Below are 17,425 nucleotides of genomic sequence, written 5' to 3'. Positions count from 1 at the left end.
CATTAACCGGCGACGTCGTGTGTTTTATGAAATCGTCATCTGCTGGCGGAACCAAAACATTCACAGCCACGCTGCTTTCATTTATTCCTCAACTTTTTGATTAAAGTTAAACTCAGTTAACCATTGTCCGACCTTCGGGACATTTTTGTGTTCTTGTTTTGTCGATCATTTTGGCTGTGTTAATGCCAACGTCATACATTTATCCAAAGGTGTGTATTTTTGAGGGAATTTTGATATTTAACCAGAGTTCCTATAATAAATCTATAATACACTGTGTACACAAAATAGTTACACTCAGGTCCTTAAGGAAAAAATGTCTCCATTGAAACCCATTTAAAACTGCAATATTTGATCCCGGTGCCACTAAAGCATACAGTCATGAATTCTATGACATTATGCTTTCATTCAGGAGCCCTGGCTTCAAAATGTACATTGTTAGAAGTGTCCACCAGATGGCGCCATTTTCTCGTGTTTAGCCTATGGAGCATATATTATTTTTCCTATTTTCTGTTTGCTGTATTATAGAGCACGGCAGGCCAATTGAATATATGCAGCTAAAATTGTGTGGTGTGCTGGTATGGATTTCAGAGGGTGAAGTCTCTGTGTGTGTGTGTGTGTGTGTGTGTGTGCGTGTGTGCGTGTATTTATCACTTTGTGGGGACCAAATGTCCCCATAAGGATAGTAAAACCCGAAATTTTTGACCTTGTGGGGACATTTTGTCGGTCCCCATGAGGAAAACAGCTTATAAATCATACTAAATTATGTGTTTTGAAAAGATAAAAATGCAGAATGTTTTCTGTGAGGGTTAGGTTTAGGGGTAGGGTTAGGTTTAGGGGATAGAATATAAAGTTTGTACAGTATAAAAACCATTATGTCTATGGAAAGTCCCCATAAAACATGGAAACACAACAAGTGTGTGCGTGTGTGTGTGTAAAAACAACAGTGGCATTATGTAAAAAAAAAAAAAAAAAACTGTAATTTAAAGGGTTAAAATCCTGAAAATGAATGAATATTTGGAAGTTATGATCAGGACTCATCATAAAATGTACTAATTAAACGTGGAAAATAATATAAATATATAATATTATTATATCAGTTTTGTGATGCAGATATTTTTTAAGCAGACAAAACTTTTTAAAATTGATGCACAAGGGTTAAAATGTATTTGTAATTTTGTATTGCCCTTTTTTCTTATTAGAAATGTGGAAAAGATAATTTAAATGATAACAGAACAAACGATATCCAATACCCAATGTATCATTGCATTTCAATTTCTTTACATTACTCAAGAAAGCCAAACTGCACGACCCGTTCTGTTTCTACTGATTGCACTGCAAGCTTTGGATGTGTCCTTTTTCAAACACTGTCCAAAATAATAACGATGATAATAATAACGTATTAACATATTTACCTACATAAACTATCATCACAGTCATGCTGATGTTTTTGTTGTGTGTATTAACATTAATAGTTTTGTTGTCATAAAAGCCACTTTTCTATTTTTTCAGAATTTTGTTTTTACATTTGAAGGTATATTTCAATGTTTTAGATCAGAACAATTTCAGAGATCTGGAAGTGTTTTTCAGGTACTTCTGCTTCTGAATATATGGATTTAAACCTCTTGAGTCTTACGGATTACTTCTATGCTGCCTTTATGTGCTTTTTGAACTTCAACAATTTGCACCCTGTTGACTTGCATTGTATGGACCTACAGAGCTGAAATATTCCTCTAAAAATCAGCATTTGTGTTCAGCAGAAGAAAGAAAGTCATACACATCTGGGATGACATGAGAGTGATGAAATGATGAGATAATTTTCATTTTTGGGTGAACTATCCCTTTAAAAATCAAAGTAAAAGATAAGATTATACATTAATTTAAAATTGGGCTAAAATAAAAGAATGAATAATTTGTAAGGAAAGAAAATACAAAGTTAGGTTAATAATGAATTAAAATGGATTTAAAACAAAAAATATGAAATAAACATATTTAAAAAAATAAAACTGACATAAAATTATACTCATATGCAGCTAAAGCCAAATGCAACAAAGAGTCACAAAAATGTATAATAAAAGTTCCATCCTGTGGGACTTTTGTATCTAATTAATTGCCTTATCCAATCTATTTTTGGGGATACAGTTTTCATTTGACATCAAACTTCACTTGTGTGCACGCTGTCTGCCAGCGGACTGTCTTGGGGTGGGACAGCGAACATGTTTGGATCGGGGCAGGGAGTGCCACAGCCTGAGCAGGGTATGGTAGACTGGGCTGTGACTCTGGTGTGGCCACAGCTAGATGCTGTATAGGTGCATGTATTGGAGGTTTTACTGCGTTTGGCTTGTTCTGCTGAGGAATGCCGGAGATGTAAAGGTTGATTTGAGGTGGAGAGGGTTCCTGTGCTAGTTTAGGGTTTGCTGGAGGGCCAACAGGGGACAGTGCTGAGAGTATGTATGTGGGTTGGGCCAGAGGAGAAGGTTCTGGTAGTTGGAGACCTGCTGCATTTGTGGTTGGATCAGCAGTGGGGGGTTTGTTGACACTGGCAAGAGTGTCCTTCAACTGAGTGAGTAAAGCTTTAACATGGTAAATAAATTAAACCTGCAAAAATAACGATGTTTTTCAAGATTTGACAAAGCCTATTTTTAGGTCTGTTTGTTGGTTATACAGAAATTACAGTAAGAGAAACAGCTAGCTAGATAGATGGAGAGTCAAACAGAATGTCAGACAGACAGAGGGAGGGAGGGAGATAGACAGAAACAGACAGACAGACAGACAGACAGACAGATAGATAGATAGACAGATAGATAGATAGATAGATAGATAGATAGATAGATAGATAGATAGATAGATTTTAGAAAATGTTCACGCTCCAAAAACCACTTAAAGGCATCGTAAAAGTAATCCATGCCACTCCAGTGTTTTATTACACATCTTCAGAAGTGGTATTATAGGTGTGGGTGAGAAACAGATCAATATTTAGGTCCTTTTTTGCTATAAAGTCTTCTTCCTGCCCAGTAGGTGGCAAAATGTATGAAGATTGTGAATCACCAAAAACACAAGAAGATTGTGAAAATGAAAGTGGAGATTTACTGGGCAGGGAGATGATTTATAGTAAAAAAAGGAGATAATTATAGATTTTTTTTCTCACCCAAACCTATCATAAGAGTGATTTTTGAAGCTTCAGAATTGTGGCATCCATTCACTTACATTTAATGTACCAAAAGGCAAGTTATATATATATATATACACTCACCTAAAGGATTATTAGGAACACCTGTTCAATTTCTCATTAATGCAATTATCTAATCAACCAATCACATGGCAGTTGCTTCAATGCATTTAGGGGTGTGGTCCTGGTCAAGACAATCTCCTGAACTCCAAACTGAATGTCAGAATGGGAAAGAAAGGTGATTTAAGCAATTTTGAGCGTGGCATGGTTGTTGGTGCCAGACGGGCCGGTCTGAGTATTTCACAATCTGCTCAGTTACTGGGATTTTCACCCACAACCATTTCTAGGGTTTACAAAGAATGGTGTGAAAAGGGAAAAACATCCAGTATGCGGCAGTCCTGTGGGCAAAAATGCCTTGTTGATGCTAGAGGTCAGAGGAGAATGGGCCGACTGATTCAAGCTGATAGAAGAGCAACTTTGCCTGAAATAACCACTCGTTACAACCGAGGTATGCAGCAAAGCATTTGTGAAGCCACAACACGCACAACCTTGAGGCGGATGGGCTACAACAGCAGAAGACCCCACCGGGTACCACTCATCTCCACTACAAATAGGAAAAAGAGGCTACAATTTGCAAGAGCTCACCAAAATTGGACAGTTGAAGACTGGAAAAATGTTGCCTGGTCTGATGAGTCTCGATTTCTGTTGAGACATTCAGATGGTAGAGTCCGAATTTGGCGTAAACAGAATGAGAACATGGATCCATCATGCCTTGTTACCACTGTGCAGGCTGGTGGTGGTGGTGTAATGGTGTGGGAGATGTTTTCTTGGCACACTTTAGGCCCCTTAGTGCCAATTGGGCATCGTTTAAATGCCACGGCCTACCTGAGCATTGTTTCTGACCATGTCCATCCCTTTATGGCCACCATGTACCCATCCTCTGATGGCTACTTCCAGCAGGATAATGCACCATGTCACAAAGCTCGAATCATTTCAAATTGGTTTCTTGAACATGACAATGAGTTCACTGTACTAAAATGGCCCCCACAGTCACCAGATCTCAACCCAATAGAGCATCTTTGGGATGTGGTGGAACGGGAGCTTCGTGCCCTGGATGTGCATCCCACAAATCTCCATCAACTGCAAGATGCTATCCTATCAATATGGGCCAACATTTCTAAAGAATGCTTTCAGCACCTTGTTGAATCAATGCCACTTAGAATTAAGGCAGTTCTGAAGGCGAAAGGGGGTCAAACACAGTATTAGTATGGTGTTCCTAATAATCCTTTAGGTGAGTGTGAATAGCACATTTCAAACACAATGGCAATTCAAAGTATTTCACATATAATTACAAATTTGTTCTGTAATGAATATGACATATGCTTGAAATGCTCTTTTGTTAAACTGTATAAAGTGGAGGTTTCCTTTCTATTTTACAGTGTGCATATTGGTACATACTTTATATAATTTGAATATGTATAGGGCAAATTTTTTTGTGCTGTTTTTAAGGATTTTTACCAACCAATCTTTCCAGGCCAATCGGTACCTGTCTTTTCTTTTCCCATCATTGTCAGTTTGGTGGACTACCTATTTTAACTCCCAAGTTCCCCAAGTTTAAAATACCCCTACCCACCTGGTTTCTACCATTATCCCTATCAACATCCACCCTTGTACCACTTATTGTAGCTGTGCATCCACCCATCATTGTGGTTGAGAGGTTCACCACCAAAACCACCACAGCCAGACCAGCAATCACAATTTCCGGTACGGGACTCTGACTTGTATTTGAATTTTTCCAGCCTTCTACTGTTGTTTTGTGTTCTCAAACTTTTCAGACTGTGGTACTGAGCACCCTCTGGTGGTAAAAGATGTATGCATTTAAAATGTTAATTAATTGTTTTACCATGTTCTGCTTTAATTATTAGACTCTGACTTTGAGGCTTGTTTAGCAACCAGCTTTGTTTTCCTTTATCCAGAAATACTCTATAGATTTAACATGACTCGATTATTGTTAGTGATAAAAGTTATGTAGTATGTTTTACAATAACAATGCTTAAGACACCGAAGACACTTTGTCAGTTTGAAAACTCCTCCAGTGAAGCACTTACAATGAAAGTGAATGGGGTCAGTCATTTTAAAAGTATGAACACAAGACGTTTATACATTTAACGTGTTAACATGACTTTAAAGTAATAAAATCAGGGACTTTTTGAATTTTACCAGATTAAAGGGGTTTACCAGTCATCATTACAAGAAAGTTGTAATATTATACACTGGTGGCAAACAATTTTGTGGTTTCGGAAGGAAAATGGTGCTTTAATTCACCAAAAAGGCATTCAACTGATCATAAAGTATAGTCAGAACATTACTGATGTAAAAACAACACCATCATTTTTGATCAAATCTAGACAGCAGCATCACTCCAACATCTTATCCTGGAATTATCATGCTAAATTGCTAATTTGGTTCTAGAAAAATCACTTGCCATTATATCAAACACAGTTGAAAACAATTTGGTTCGTTAAATGAAGCTTAACTTTGTCTTTGTGTTTGTTTTTGAGTTGCCACAGTATCCAATAGACTGGAATGTCTCAAGGTCAATATTGGGTCAAACATGGCAAAAAAGAAACTGCTTTCTCTAGAAATTCATCAGTCAATCATTGTTTTGAGGAATGAAGGCTATACAATGCTTGAAATTGCCAAAAACTGAAGATTTCATCCAAAGGTGTACACTACAGTCTTCAAAGATAAAGCACAACTGACTCTATCAAGGACAGAAAGAGATGTGGAAGACCAGATGTGCAACTAAACAAGAGGATAAGTACATCAGAGTCTCTAGTTTGAGAAATAGACGCCTCACATGTCCTCCGCTGACAGCTTCATTGAATTCTACCCGCTCAACACCAGTTTCATGTACAACAGTAAAGAGAAGACTCTTTATAATGAGTGCATTATGGGAAGAATTGCAAAGAAAAAGACACTTTTGAAACAGAAAAACAAAAAGAAAAGGTTTGAGTGGGCAAAGAAACACAGACATTGGACAACAGATAATTGGAAAAGAGTGTTACGGATCTTAACCCCATTGAGCTTTTGTGGGATCAGCTAGACTGTAAGTTGCGTGAGAAGTGCCCGACAAGACAGACATATCTATGGCAAGTGCTACAGGAAGTGAGGGGTGAAAGGTCACCCGAGTATCTGGACAAACTGACAGCTAGAATGAGAACTCTTTGAAGTACATTTTTTCAAATTGTAAAAGTAATTGTTCAAGTTATTAATGTCCTGACTATACATTATGATCAGTTGAATGCCACTTTGGTGAATAAAAGTACCAATTTCTTTCCATAAGAGCAAAATACTGTACATTATTCCAAACTTTTGGCCGCCAGTGTATATATTAAACAGTTAAGAATAGTATGCGATTATTTTACACTAAAATCATGTTAACAAGTATAATGTTTATGTCTTATGGCTATACTTTTGAAACAGTGTGTATTTGAATGTTCATGTACTGACCCATTGACAAGGGACGAGACAAATTATGATTTTTTTTTTGTGGTAATTAACAATAAATCACATCCAACATGTATCTATATGAATCTATAAAAAAACAAATTTTAAAAATAAGGTTAATGGTTCTACACTCTTTTAGATTAACTTTTCTTCATTTTAAACCCCGATCAACTCCACTTAATTATTACTGTAGGAATGAGTATATTAAAGCAAAAAAAAAAAAACAACAAAAAATGCATTTGAATACACAACCCAAAGTCACGAGTAAGTCTTGTTCTGATGAGATTTATTTAAAAGAAATTAACAGACTCCAAAAAAAAAAAAACAGTTCTAAAATACAACTCAAATAGCATCATTGAACACAGTCCGTTTACATGTTCTTTTTTTATACTACCTGTACATTAGACTTCACAATTGCAACTATTTTCAAATAACTTAAGTAACTTGTTTTTTAAAAGTGCAAATTCATAATTCATACATGGGAATTCCATGGGTAAGACGTGGGAAAATGGTAAAGTTCACATTTCCTTTGTGCAACAAGAAAGTGAGACAGACTCAGCAAGTTAATGAGTGAGTGATGAAACGCAGTGTGCTGACTATGATTTCTGTTCCGCTCCAGTGGGGGACTGAGGTGTGCTCTCCGGCTTTAATATCTGATACGTGATCAGATATTCCGGGTAGGCCTGGAAAACACCAGCAAACAAACACATTAACACACCATATTCTAGGTTTGGGATCCAAGAACTGGTTCCTTTTTGTAAAAATGACTCTTAAATTAGCCAGTTCGTTTTAGTAAATGAAAAACGTACTTTTATTTCATCATGTCTGACTCTAAATAAACCAATAACTGTTACAAGTACATAAGGGTGCTGTAAGCGATTCTATCCTTCTGAAGCGTTCACGTGACTGAGCTGTTGAATTAGCCACGCCCCTCATTCCAAAACACGCCCTCCAAAGATAATTTTGAGACCAAAACAGAGCAAAAGAGCAGCATTGTTTGTTCCTGTGGCTGTCAAATTCAACAGTGTTACAATAGCGCCCTCAACTGACAAACATTATGAATCAAAGCCTCAATGATCCACTTCAAATACAACACTATGAGAACGAGCAAAATGATTGACAGGTGAAAAGCGTAAATGTCCACAGACACATTTATGTTTGCGGTTTACAAAATCTACGGTGGTCACAGAAGACTGGTGAAATATCTTAAGACATTTATTTCATTAATATCTTTAAAGGAGTAGGAAAATGTATTTGCATACTTTTTTTCTCTTTTTTACCCCAATTTGGAATGCCCAATTCCCAATGTGCTAGTAAGTCCTTGTGGTCGCGTAGTGATTCACCTCAATCCGGGTGGTGGATGGCAAATCCTAGCTGCCATCCACTGCGGCATCCAAGCTCAACTCACCATGCGCCCCACCGAGAACAAACCACATTATAGCGACCACGAGGAGGTTACCCCATGTGACGCTACCATCCCTAGCAACTGGGCCAATTTGGTTGCTTAGGAGACCTGGCTGGAGTCACTCAGCCTGCCCTGGCATTCGAACTAGCGAACTCCATGGGTGGTAGCCAGCGTCTTTACCACGGAGCCACCCATGCCCCCGGTTTTTGCTCTATTTCTTTCTCAAAAGTTCTAAAAGAATAGCTAATGAGACCATTAAGGAATCGTTAAGACATATAAAAAATTTAATTCTTTACGATTCCCATCCTTACTTTAGTCCACAGCCAATTTCACAATGGTGCTCTACGATGGAAATTAGCTAGTTGCAGATGGAAAAACTGGACAATATTTGGCCATTTTGAGATTATCTGCATTAGCTGATAACTGTACCCCATTGACCAATCACCAAAAGTGGTTACCTTGTGTCTAAAATCTAAAGGCAAACTTATCAACATAACAAACATATTAATAAACATGTATAAAACATTATACTAATGAACAGGATCTGTATTCAAATACTTAGTGAATTCTAACTTGTGAAAGTTTTTTTTTGCCGATATCAATTATAGATCTGAGCCATTATTTGACATGCATTTCAAAGAGGTGTGTCTTCTCTATTTACCTGTTACAATATATGTATGCATAACAAGGAATCTGATTGTGAATAAAATAACTCATTGATCTTTGATGTGTTTGAGATGCTTAAACAGCTTCATTCGTTTACCTGTTCACCACGGTAGATCACATACTCGGCGTAGGCCAGGCCGTTGACACTAGGGCGTCCGATCACAGAGTGATGTCCTGGGGGAGCATGAGCCATCTTCATAGCACTGAACTGCAGGAAGGACTTGCCCAACGTCACCCGACAGAACAACATCTGCCTGTGAGAACCAGACACACCAATATATAAAGCATTTCTCACACAACAACAGATAGAAAAGCGCCAATGCTAAAGTTATACTGTAAGTGAGGTGTGAGTTCAAAATTACTCAGTCTAACAAATTAAATCACTGAATCTGCCAGAGTGAATGGTTATATGACATCATGACTAGGACTGAAGATACACATTCACTAAAGAAATGGAATGTACACTAATAATAATCACAAAAACAGACTTCTCGGACAAGCAAACATCAATGTTACAATAAAACCATCACTTTTCAGGCAAACACACAAAAGAAAAAGCAGCCATGACAGGTGTGTGTGTGTGTTTACCTTTGGCACAGGTAACAAGATCGGTCTTTATGAGTGGGGCAGCCAGTCCCTCCTCCAATTCCATAGACGTACTGGTTACTCTTGGAGGAGTTCTCTGCAAAATATATGCCAGCTCCAAACATGCCACCAATATAAGCATGCCGTTCATCAAATCCTTTATGGATGATGGCATTAATAAATGGAGATCCTAAGAAAATAAGGAGGAGACAAAGCAAAGAAGAGTTTAATACACTATAAACAATGTTTGACTATGTTGTTTTTTTATATTTGGATTAGATTTAGGAATACGATTTACTTTTAAAGGGATAGTTCACCCAAAAATGAAAATTCTCATCATTTACTCACCCTCATGTCATCCCAGATGTGTATGACTTTCTTTCATCAGCAGAACACAAATTAAGATTTTTTTAAAAATATCTCAGCTCTGTAGGTCCATACAATGTAAGTGAATAGTGATCATGGTCTCTAAATCTCCTCTTTAACTTTCACTTTCAGATGCGACTTGAAAGATTTATTTCTCACCCACACCTATTACAGTATATCACTTTAGAAGATATGGATTTACCCACTGGAGTGGTATGGATTACTTCTCTGTTTTCTTTATGTGATTTTGGAGCTACAAAAGGTCTGATCACCATTCACTTGCATGGTATGGACCTACAGAGCTGACATATTCTTTAAAAAATTGTTTGTGTTCTGCTGAAGAAAGAAAGTCATGCACATCTGGGATGGCATGAGGGGAGTAAATCATGAGAGAATTTTCATTTTTGGGTGAACCAAAAATAGGAACATGTACATAATTTTTTTTTAAGAGAAGAATCAAGAATATTTCTACTGTGCAGAATTTTCATTTATTATTCCCAACCGGTCCTTGATTTGTCATAAATATCCTATAGAGAATTATTCGATTTGTAATTTTGTCAAGACAATTTTTGTGCTTGGCACTTACCGTGAAAGAGCATTCGTTCATTGTGGTGGTTGTGATTCTCGTCTGCAATCTCTTTCTGTCTGTGTGTGTATCGCTCTCTCAGTTTCTTATTCACCACCTTCTGGATCTACGTGCATAAACTTCAGTTAGACCTCATTTCAGAACAGAGCTTAATTTTCAGTACATTTACAGATATGCTTAAAGGTGAAGTGTGTACTGTATTTTTGCAGCACTAGCATCACCAATCGGAATTGCAAAAAGATAGGTTTCTTGAACAAATATATGGGCTTTCATTTTTGTGTGAACTATCCAGTTAATACGGTTTTCCCCAAATGTAGACTTTTTTTGAACCTCAAAATTCCATTTTCGATGTGTGAAATATGACACATTTTTTAACTGTAAATTTTACCTTGATAACATTGTATCTACTGAAAACGCCACCTGCATTCCCTCCGTCCCTGTGCTCACGAATTGTGCTTTGCATCTGCGACAAAAGAATAAACACTGATTACATGAGAGAATCAGAGAGGTGTACGAAACAGTCCATAAACGATTTAGTTTATAACTGTACCTCTTCTTCAACAGACTGAAACTCTTTATCATCCACTGCCAGGTCGATCAGAACTGTGCCCTGATTGGTGCAGTGGAACGTCAGATATGGGTTTGCACCTGTAGCATCACAGATTATGGAGAGACATCAAACTTTATTGTATACAAGTGGTGGGCAGTATGACAAAAATGATATGATTAACGTTATATCAATTAATGAATATATATTAGAGGTAGACTGATAGTGGGTTTTTGTTAGATGAAAGCCAATAACCGATTAATCGGCCTACAGTTTTTAAAATCAATTTATTTAATGTTAAAAAACGTTCAAAGCCATTCTTACCATGATGGGCAGACATTGAGGCTACAAGAGTTCAAAATGAATAAAATCCCAGATGCAGTTTACTGTGCAACCAAAATCCCAATAATAATCAGAAAGAAAAAAAAAAAAAAAGATTTGGAGCATAACGTGCAACTATGAACATACACATACTAATTTTAGGACTCTTTAAAATGACGGACACTTTGTTCTGTACAAAGCTCTATTTTTAATTCTTTAACAAATTAAAGGGATAGTTCACCCCAAAATAAAAATTCTCTCATCATTTACTCACCCTCATGCCATCCCAGATGTGTATGACTTTATTTCTTCAGCATAACACAAACGAAGGTTTTTAGCAGAATATTTCAGCTCAGAAAAAAAAAGCACATAAAGGCAGCATAAAAGTAATCCATAAGATCTGTTTCACATCCACACCTATCATATCCCTTCTGAAGACATGGATTTAACCCCTGGAGTAGTATGGATTACTTTTCTGCTGCATTTATGTACTTTTTGGAGCTTCACATTTCTGGCCACAATTCACTTGGAGCTACAGAGCTGAAATATTCTTCTAAAATTCTACTTTGTGTTCTGGAGAAGCGGTTAAGGTTCTCAGCGGTTAAGGCTCTGGGTTACTGATCAGAAGGTTGGGGGTTCAAGCCCCAACACCACCAAGATGCCACTGTTGGGCCCTTGAGCAAGGCCCTTGAACCTATCTGCTCCAGGGGCGCGGTATCATGGCTGGTCCTGCACTCTGACCCCAGCTTAGCTGGGATATGTGAAAAATAAATAATTTCACCGTGTATATGCAGAAATGTATGTATAATGTGTGACAATTGATACATTTATTTTATTATTTATAATTCACCAGATTAGGTTTTTTATTATTATTTACAAGATATAATGTTGGAAACAATGCATGTGCTGATGTGACTGGTATGGCCACACGTTTTCTTTTCTCTCCATCGCTTCAATTTAGAACACTTGATTCATCTAATAAAAAATAAAAACACAAATCTGCATTAAAATGAGGATAGAAATATACCTATTCTTGTTTGTCCAATAACTTGTTAGAAACAGCACGAGCTGTGAAACTATTTCTGAAGTGAATTAAATAAAGTAGTTCCAAGCACAAATGCGTTTTTATGAACGTACTCGGTTTTTCAAAATGTACTTCTTCATTGAACTGTTGTATATAAGCAATATCACACTCGCAATCGTGCTATATGGCCCTACATCAGCAGTAATTATCTGCTGTAATTACCTATGGCACTAGGCCTGTGGCCGGATCACTGCAGTGCTGATGTAGGGCCATATAGCACGATTGCGAGTGTGATATTACTTACATATTTAAAACACAATATACTGTATCATATTAATAGTATATTTCACAATATAATTACTTTTGCCTGAAATAAAAAAAATTATTAATATAAATCTAATGATATTTAGACATGGATTGTTCTGACACTAAACTTTGATTGCATGAGCCATGTTTAAAGCTATTGAAACACTCAATATTCCAACACCTGTGACAGTGAAAACAACATGTTTATCCACACGTTTGTCTTCATATTTCAGTTTATAAGATAATTTCCAATGGGATTTGTAGGCACTGTGCTTTGCTGTGCCTAAGAACACCAATTAACAATGGTAAAACGTAAGACACGGCATCTTTCACATGGCTTATTGCTTTATTCTTAAATGGACTGGTGTTTTATGAGGTAACTGAATTGAATCGACAGCCACGGGGCGTCTCACCCTGCTGTCCTCCCAGCAGCCTCTCGATGCCTTTGATGAGTTTGTGTCTGTGTCCGTAAGCGTTTATGCCGATCTCCTTGAGTTCCTCATGACCCATATCAGCTAGCACATCCAGGGTGATCTGAAACACGAAGACACCGTCATAATCAAGAGGAAACCTCGAAACATCATCATCATCATTCCAGATGAAAACCAAAAAGCTCAAAGATGTTTCTCTCTCACCTGTTCTCTCTCAAAGATGTCCCGCAGGTGCTCGAGCCCCAAACTTTTCAGGAACTGTGTGATGTTCATATCTAGTACAGCTACGGTGCAAAAAAAAAAAAAAAACTAATTACAAATATATGCTGGGAAACCAACTAAAGAATGTAGAAGAACGTCACATTAAACACACATATTTCTGCACAATTTATCCATTTCTCTTTCTTTCCCAAACTCCTCATCTTCATCTTTTTCACTCACCAACTCCTTCCTTTCTCTCAGTTCCAGAGGCCCCATCAGCGGGTCCTGTGGCCCCTCCACTGGCCACGTCACTGAGCGGGCCCGCCAGGTTATCGATGCTGGAGGCAGCAGAGAGGCAGGAGGGGGTGGAGGCAGGTGATATCAGAGCAGCACTTAGCACGGTGGCCTGCGGTTTGAAGCAGCTAGGCAGAGCGTCAGGGGGCATCGCATCCATCAACAATGCACGGATGTCATCAGCCTGACCAATACAAATAACAGATATATGACCATTAATTTACTACTTAAAGATTAAGATTCAACTTTATTGTCATTGTGCAGAGTACAGGTACAGAGCCAATGAAATGCAGTTGTTTTCGCATATCCCAACTAAGCTGGGGTCAGAGCGCAGGGTCAGCCATGAAACAGCACCCCTGGAGCAAATAGGGTCAAGGGCCTTGCTCAAGGGCCCAACAGTGGTATCTTGGCGGTGCTGGGGCTTGAACCCCTGACCTTTCGGTCAGTAACCCAGAGCCTTAACCGCTGTTAAGGTTATTAACTAACCTATTAACTTTCCATGAAATGTTAAAATTTGGTATCATGAACAAAACATTAACAATACGTTTTACAGCATTTATTAATCTTGACTAATGTTAATTTATTAAAACACAATTTTTAGTTCATTTGAAACCATAATGTTTGTAACTTTAAACTCCAATATTACGTAACTTTCCCTCTAAACTTTCTATGATCCAGTCAAATAATGCAAGTGTTTCTCTTTAAATTTGAAATGTAAAATGTCAAGCATTAATGCGCAGTGTTAGCTGAACAGAGGCTTTTCTAAAGGTTCTTGTAAGGGTTAGGCCATTTACCGTAGCCAGGTCCAGAGCCGTCTGCCCTTCCTGGTTCTTCATGGTAGGGTCGGCGCCATGAGCCAGCAGCAGTGCACACAGCTGTGTACGTCCCTTCTGTGCAGCCTCATGCAGTGGAGTGAACGCCCACTTATCTGTCGCACTCACACACGTGTTGTACTTGATCAGGAGAGCGGCGATATCAACATGCTGGAAAGAGTGCGAGAAAAGACAGGACAGATTATAGACAGTGCCAAAGTCGCAACACCGTGTCAAAAATACAGCTTGTTCGTTTGTGTGTGTATTGGCATTTAAAAAAATACAAATTAAATGTCATCATTATCAGGTCATCCATCTAGACTATGAACTATGTTCTCTCACCCCATATGAAGCGGCGTTATGCAGAGGGATCAGTCCTCCTTTATCCTGAGCGTTCACATCTGCGCCGTGCTCCAGGAGATACTCGGCCACCTCCAGGTTATTATAGCCAGCTGATTGGAACACAAGCAGATTCAGCATTCAAACAACAGAAGATTGATTGTTTGCTTTTAATTGTGAGAAAAGGCTTTGTTGTGGTAGGTTACCTGCGAGGTGCAGCGGGGTGGAGTTCCTGCCCTGCGTGTCCCTGCAGTTGATATTCTCAGGACTGCAGAGTTTCTGTACACGGGCGAGACAGCCCTTCTTGGCGGCATCCAGCAAGGCGGCGTCTCCACGCAGCAGGTCTTGGATGTCCGTGTCTCCATCCTTCACCATGTCCAGAGCCATGTTGCCATCACGGTTCTTCTTAGAGGGGTCTGCGCCATGCTTCAGAGAGGAATAGACATCAATGCAAGAGGGTTATACTCCATTCCCAATAATAATCAAAGAAATTATAAAACAATCTGTCCGTTTACATTCACATACTGATAACATACAAAAATCAGCTTATATAAAAAAATCAGACAAAGCAAGAACTCTGAGTTTACATGAGATTTGATGCAATCGTGTTATTCTCCGCTTTTGATGACAAACTGTGAAGAGGCATGAGCACAACACGTGCGTACATTGGATAAGCCGATATGAACACTGATAGAGACTATTTAGGAGAGACGGGACACTTCTATTGAAATGAATCGGAGAAATTGAAACGCCCAACCAAGAATCTCTAGAGCCCTACGGTTACAGCCAATCACCTTTTAGATCCAGACAAAGCCTGTCAATCAACTAGCCAGCGCGCATGCTCATTAGCTATACAAGCCGGGAAAACAGCGTGTTTTAGCGTAAAGTGAGGTCAAGAAGCACAATTTATGATTCCAATATTATCTGATTTTATTGCCGATTTAAAATATGTTCTTTGATCGTAATTTTGACTGACTGTTTTTTTATTATTATTTTTTATCCCCTTTTCTCCCAATTTGGAATGCCCAATTCCCACTACTTAGTAGGTCCTCGTGGTGGCACGGTTACTCACCTCAATGCGAGTGGCGGAGGACTAGTCTCAGTTGCCTCGGCTACTGATACAGTCAATCTGATCACGTGGCTCACTGTACATGACAGCGCGGAGACTCACAGCATGTGGAGCCTCATACTACTCTCCGTGATCTACGCACAACTTACCATGCGCCCCAGTGTAGCAAGAACCCCTAATCATGACAATGGAGTAGATTACCCCATGTGACTCAACCCTCCCTAGCAACTGGGCCCAGCCCACTCAGCACACCCTGGATTCGAACTCGCGACTCCAGGGGTGGTAGACAGTGTCAATGCTCGCTGAGCTTTTTGAGATTTCAGTGTTTCCCCATTTAAGCTGCACTGGCATGACTGGAAATAGTATCCCAAGAGCGTTAAAAAGATGGCCGACAGTGGACTGACTTGATAGAAAGACTTTGATGCAGATAAAGAATTTACCCACATCGATCGGTTTATTCTTAAGCTGTTTATAACCGTACACCAATAATGGAAACCCGTTTAATGCATTTACATAAGCGCACACATGTTGTCGGCTTATTAACTGCAATCGGTAAGAACGTGCATCATTAATGAACAAATTTATGGATGCCCCTAAAATTTTAACACTGTACAAAGAGGCTCTATTTGTTAACAACAGCGAATGTATTAGGTATCATGATCTAACAATGAGCAATTATTTTTACAGCATTTATTAATCTTGGTTAATGTTTTTTGTTAATTTGAGATCATAATGCATTAACTGATTTTAACATGCAACATTTAATTTGAAGTGTATTCCAATATATTGAAATGAACATTGACTAAGATTATTAAGTGCTGTAAATGTATTGTTCATTGTTAGTTATACATTTCCAAAAGGATATTAATTAGAGGTCAGCATGTGCTTCCACACATGATTTCTCCAGAAGACAGGAAGTATCTAACCTTGAGCAGTAGTTTACAGATCTCATATTTGCCCTTGGCTGCAGCCTCATGTAGTGGAGTGAACTTCCAAAGGTCTGCCACGTTCACTGATGCACCATGTCTCACCAGCAACTCTGCAACCTCGTAGTGACCATACGAACACGCGTTGTGCAGAGGGACCAGACCACTGAATAAGAGAAAAAGAGTCAGATAATGCCTACTCAAGGCATAATGGTCAGGAAGTGCTATAAAGATGTAGGTAACGCAAAAGCTGGTCGTACCCTTTATCTTTAGCGTGAACGTCGGCTCCATGATGCAGCAGGTACTCCACCACGGCCACGCGGTTGTAGCCTGCGGCAAAGTGTAGCGGGGTGGAGTGGCGGCCCTCCAGGTCACGACAGTTCACGTTTTGAGGGGAGCACAGTTGCTATGGGATACAAACAAACATTATTCGCAAATCACAACCAAATGGATTTTAAAGTGAGATCCCTTAAATATACCAATTTAATTCTTTAAAATATAAATGTATCCCATTTACTTTCTAAATATATGTTCCTAGACTTCATTTTCAGTACATGTTATGCCAAAGAAAAAAAGTGTCTGTATTGCATTTCCTATAAAAAAATTAAATAAAATAAAATGTACTCTACTTCTGAAACCAATTTCTTTCATAGCACTCTTATTTTATTTTTAAATATAATAAATAGGGCTGCACCGATCCAATACCTGGATTGGTATCGGCTCCAATACTGAAGATTTTAGACGGATCGGGTATCGATGCTACGAGCCAAATTAGATACTTTGTGTTAGTCATGTTCAATACTGTCAAGCTCAAAAATGACATAAAAGAACCATTAAAACACAATTAAAATAGTTCATGTGACTCGTGTAT

General features: G+C 38.5%; 1 protein-coding gene across 2 annotated transcripts in view; it reads right to left on the bottom strand.

The window, feature by feature from the left end:
• Positions 1 to 6,951: 6,951 nt before the first annotated feature.
• LOC127635937 (poly [ADP-ribose] polymerase tankyrase-1-like) overlaps positions 6,952 to 17,425 on the bottom strand; it is a 32,986-nt gene continuing 22,512 nt past the window's right edge. For both annotated transcript variants that reach the window (XM_052116243.1, XM_052116251.1), the window contains 14 exons: positions 16,815 to 16,960; positions 16,555 to 16,720; positions 14,766 to 14,985; positions 14,563 to 14,672; positions 14,203 to 14,391; positions 13,355 to 13,592; positions 13,118 to 13,197; positions 12,896 to 13,016; positions 10,835 to 10,932; positions 10,673 to 10,747; positions 10,285 to 10,390; positions 9,336 to 9,522; positions 8,845 to 9,001; positions 6,952 to 7,359 (listed from right to left, as the gene is read on the bottom strand). In XM_052116243.1, the coding sequence (XP_051972203.1) occupies positions 7,273 to 7,359; positions 8,845 to 9,001; positions 9,336 to 9,522; positions 10,285 to 10,390; positions 10,673 to 10,747; positions 10,835 to 10,932; positions 12,896 to 13,016; positions 13,118 to 13,197; positions 13,355 to 13,592; positions 14,203 to 14,391; positions 14,563 to 14,672; positions 14,766 to 14,985; positions 16,555 to 16,720; positions 16,815 to 16,960 (1,980 nt within the window). In that variant the 3' untranslated portion in view covers positions 6,952 to 7,272. The remainder of the gene's footprint in view (positions 7,360 to 8,844; positions 9,002 to 9,335; positions 9,523 to 10,284; positions 10,391 to 10,672; positions 10,748 to 10,834; positions 10,933 to 12,895; positions 13,017 to 13,117; positions 13,198 to 13,354; positions 13,593 to 14,202; positions 14,392 to 14,562; positions 14,673 to 14,765; positions 14,986 to 16,554; positions 16,721 to 16,814; positions 16,961 to 17,425) is intronic.

Source organism: Xyrauchen texanus, chromosome 4, assembly GCF_025860055.1.
Source record: "Xyrauchen texanus isolate HMW12.3.18 chromosome 4, RBS_HiC_50CHRs, whole genome shotgun sequence".
In the NCBI taxonomy this organism is placed as follows: Eukaryota; Metazoa; Chordata; class Actinopteri; order Cypriniformes; family Catostomidae; genus Xyrauchen; species Xyrauchen texanus.
Note: the sequence above shows the minus strand (reverse complement) of the source record. Positions and strands in the feature narration are given on the sequence as shown.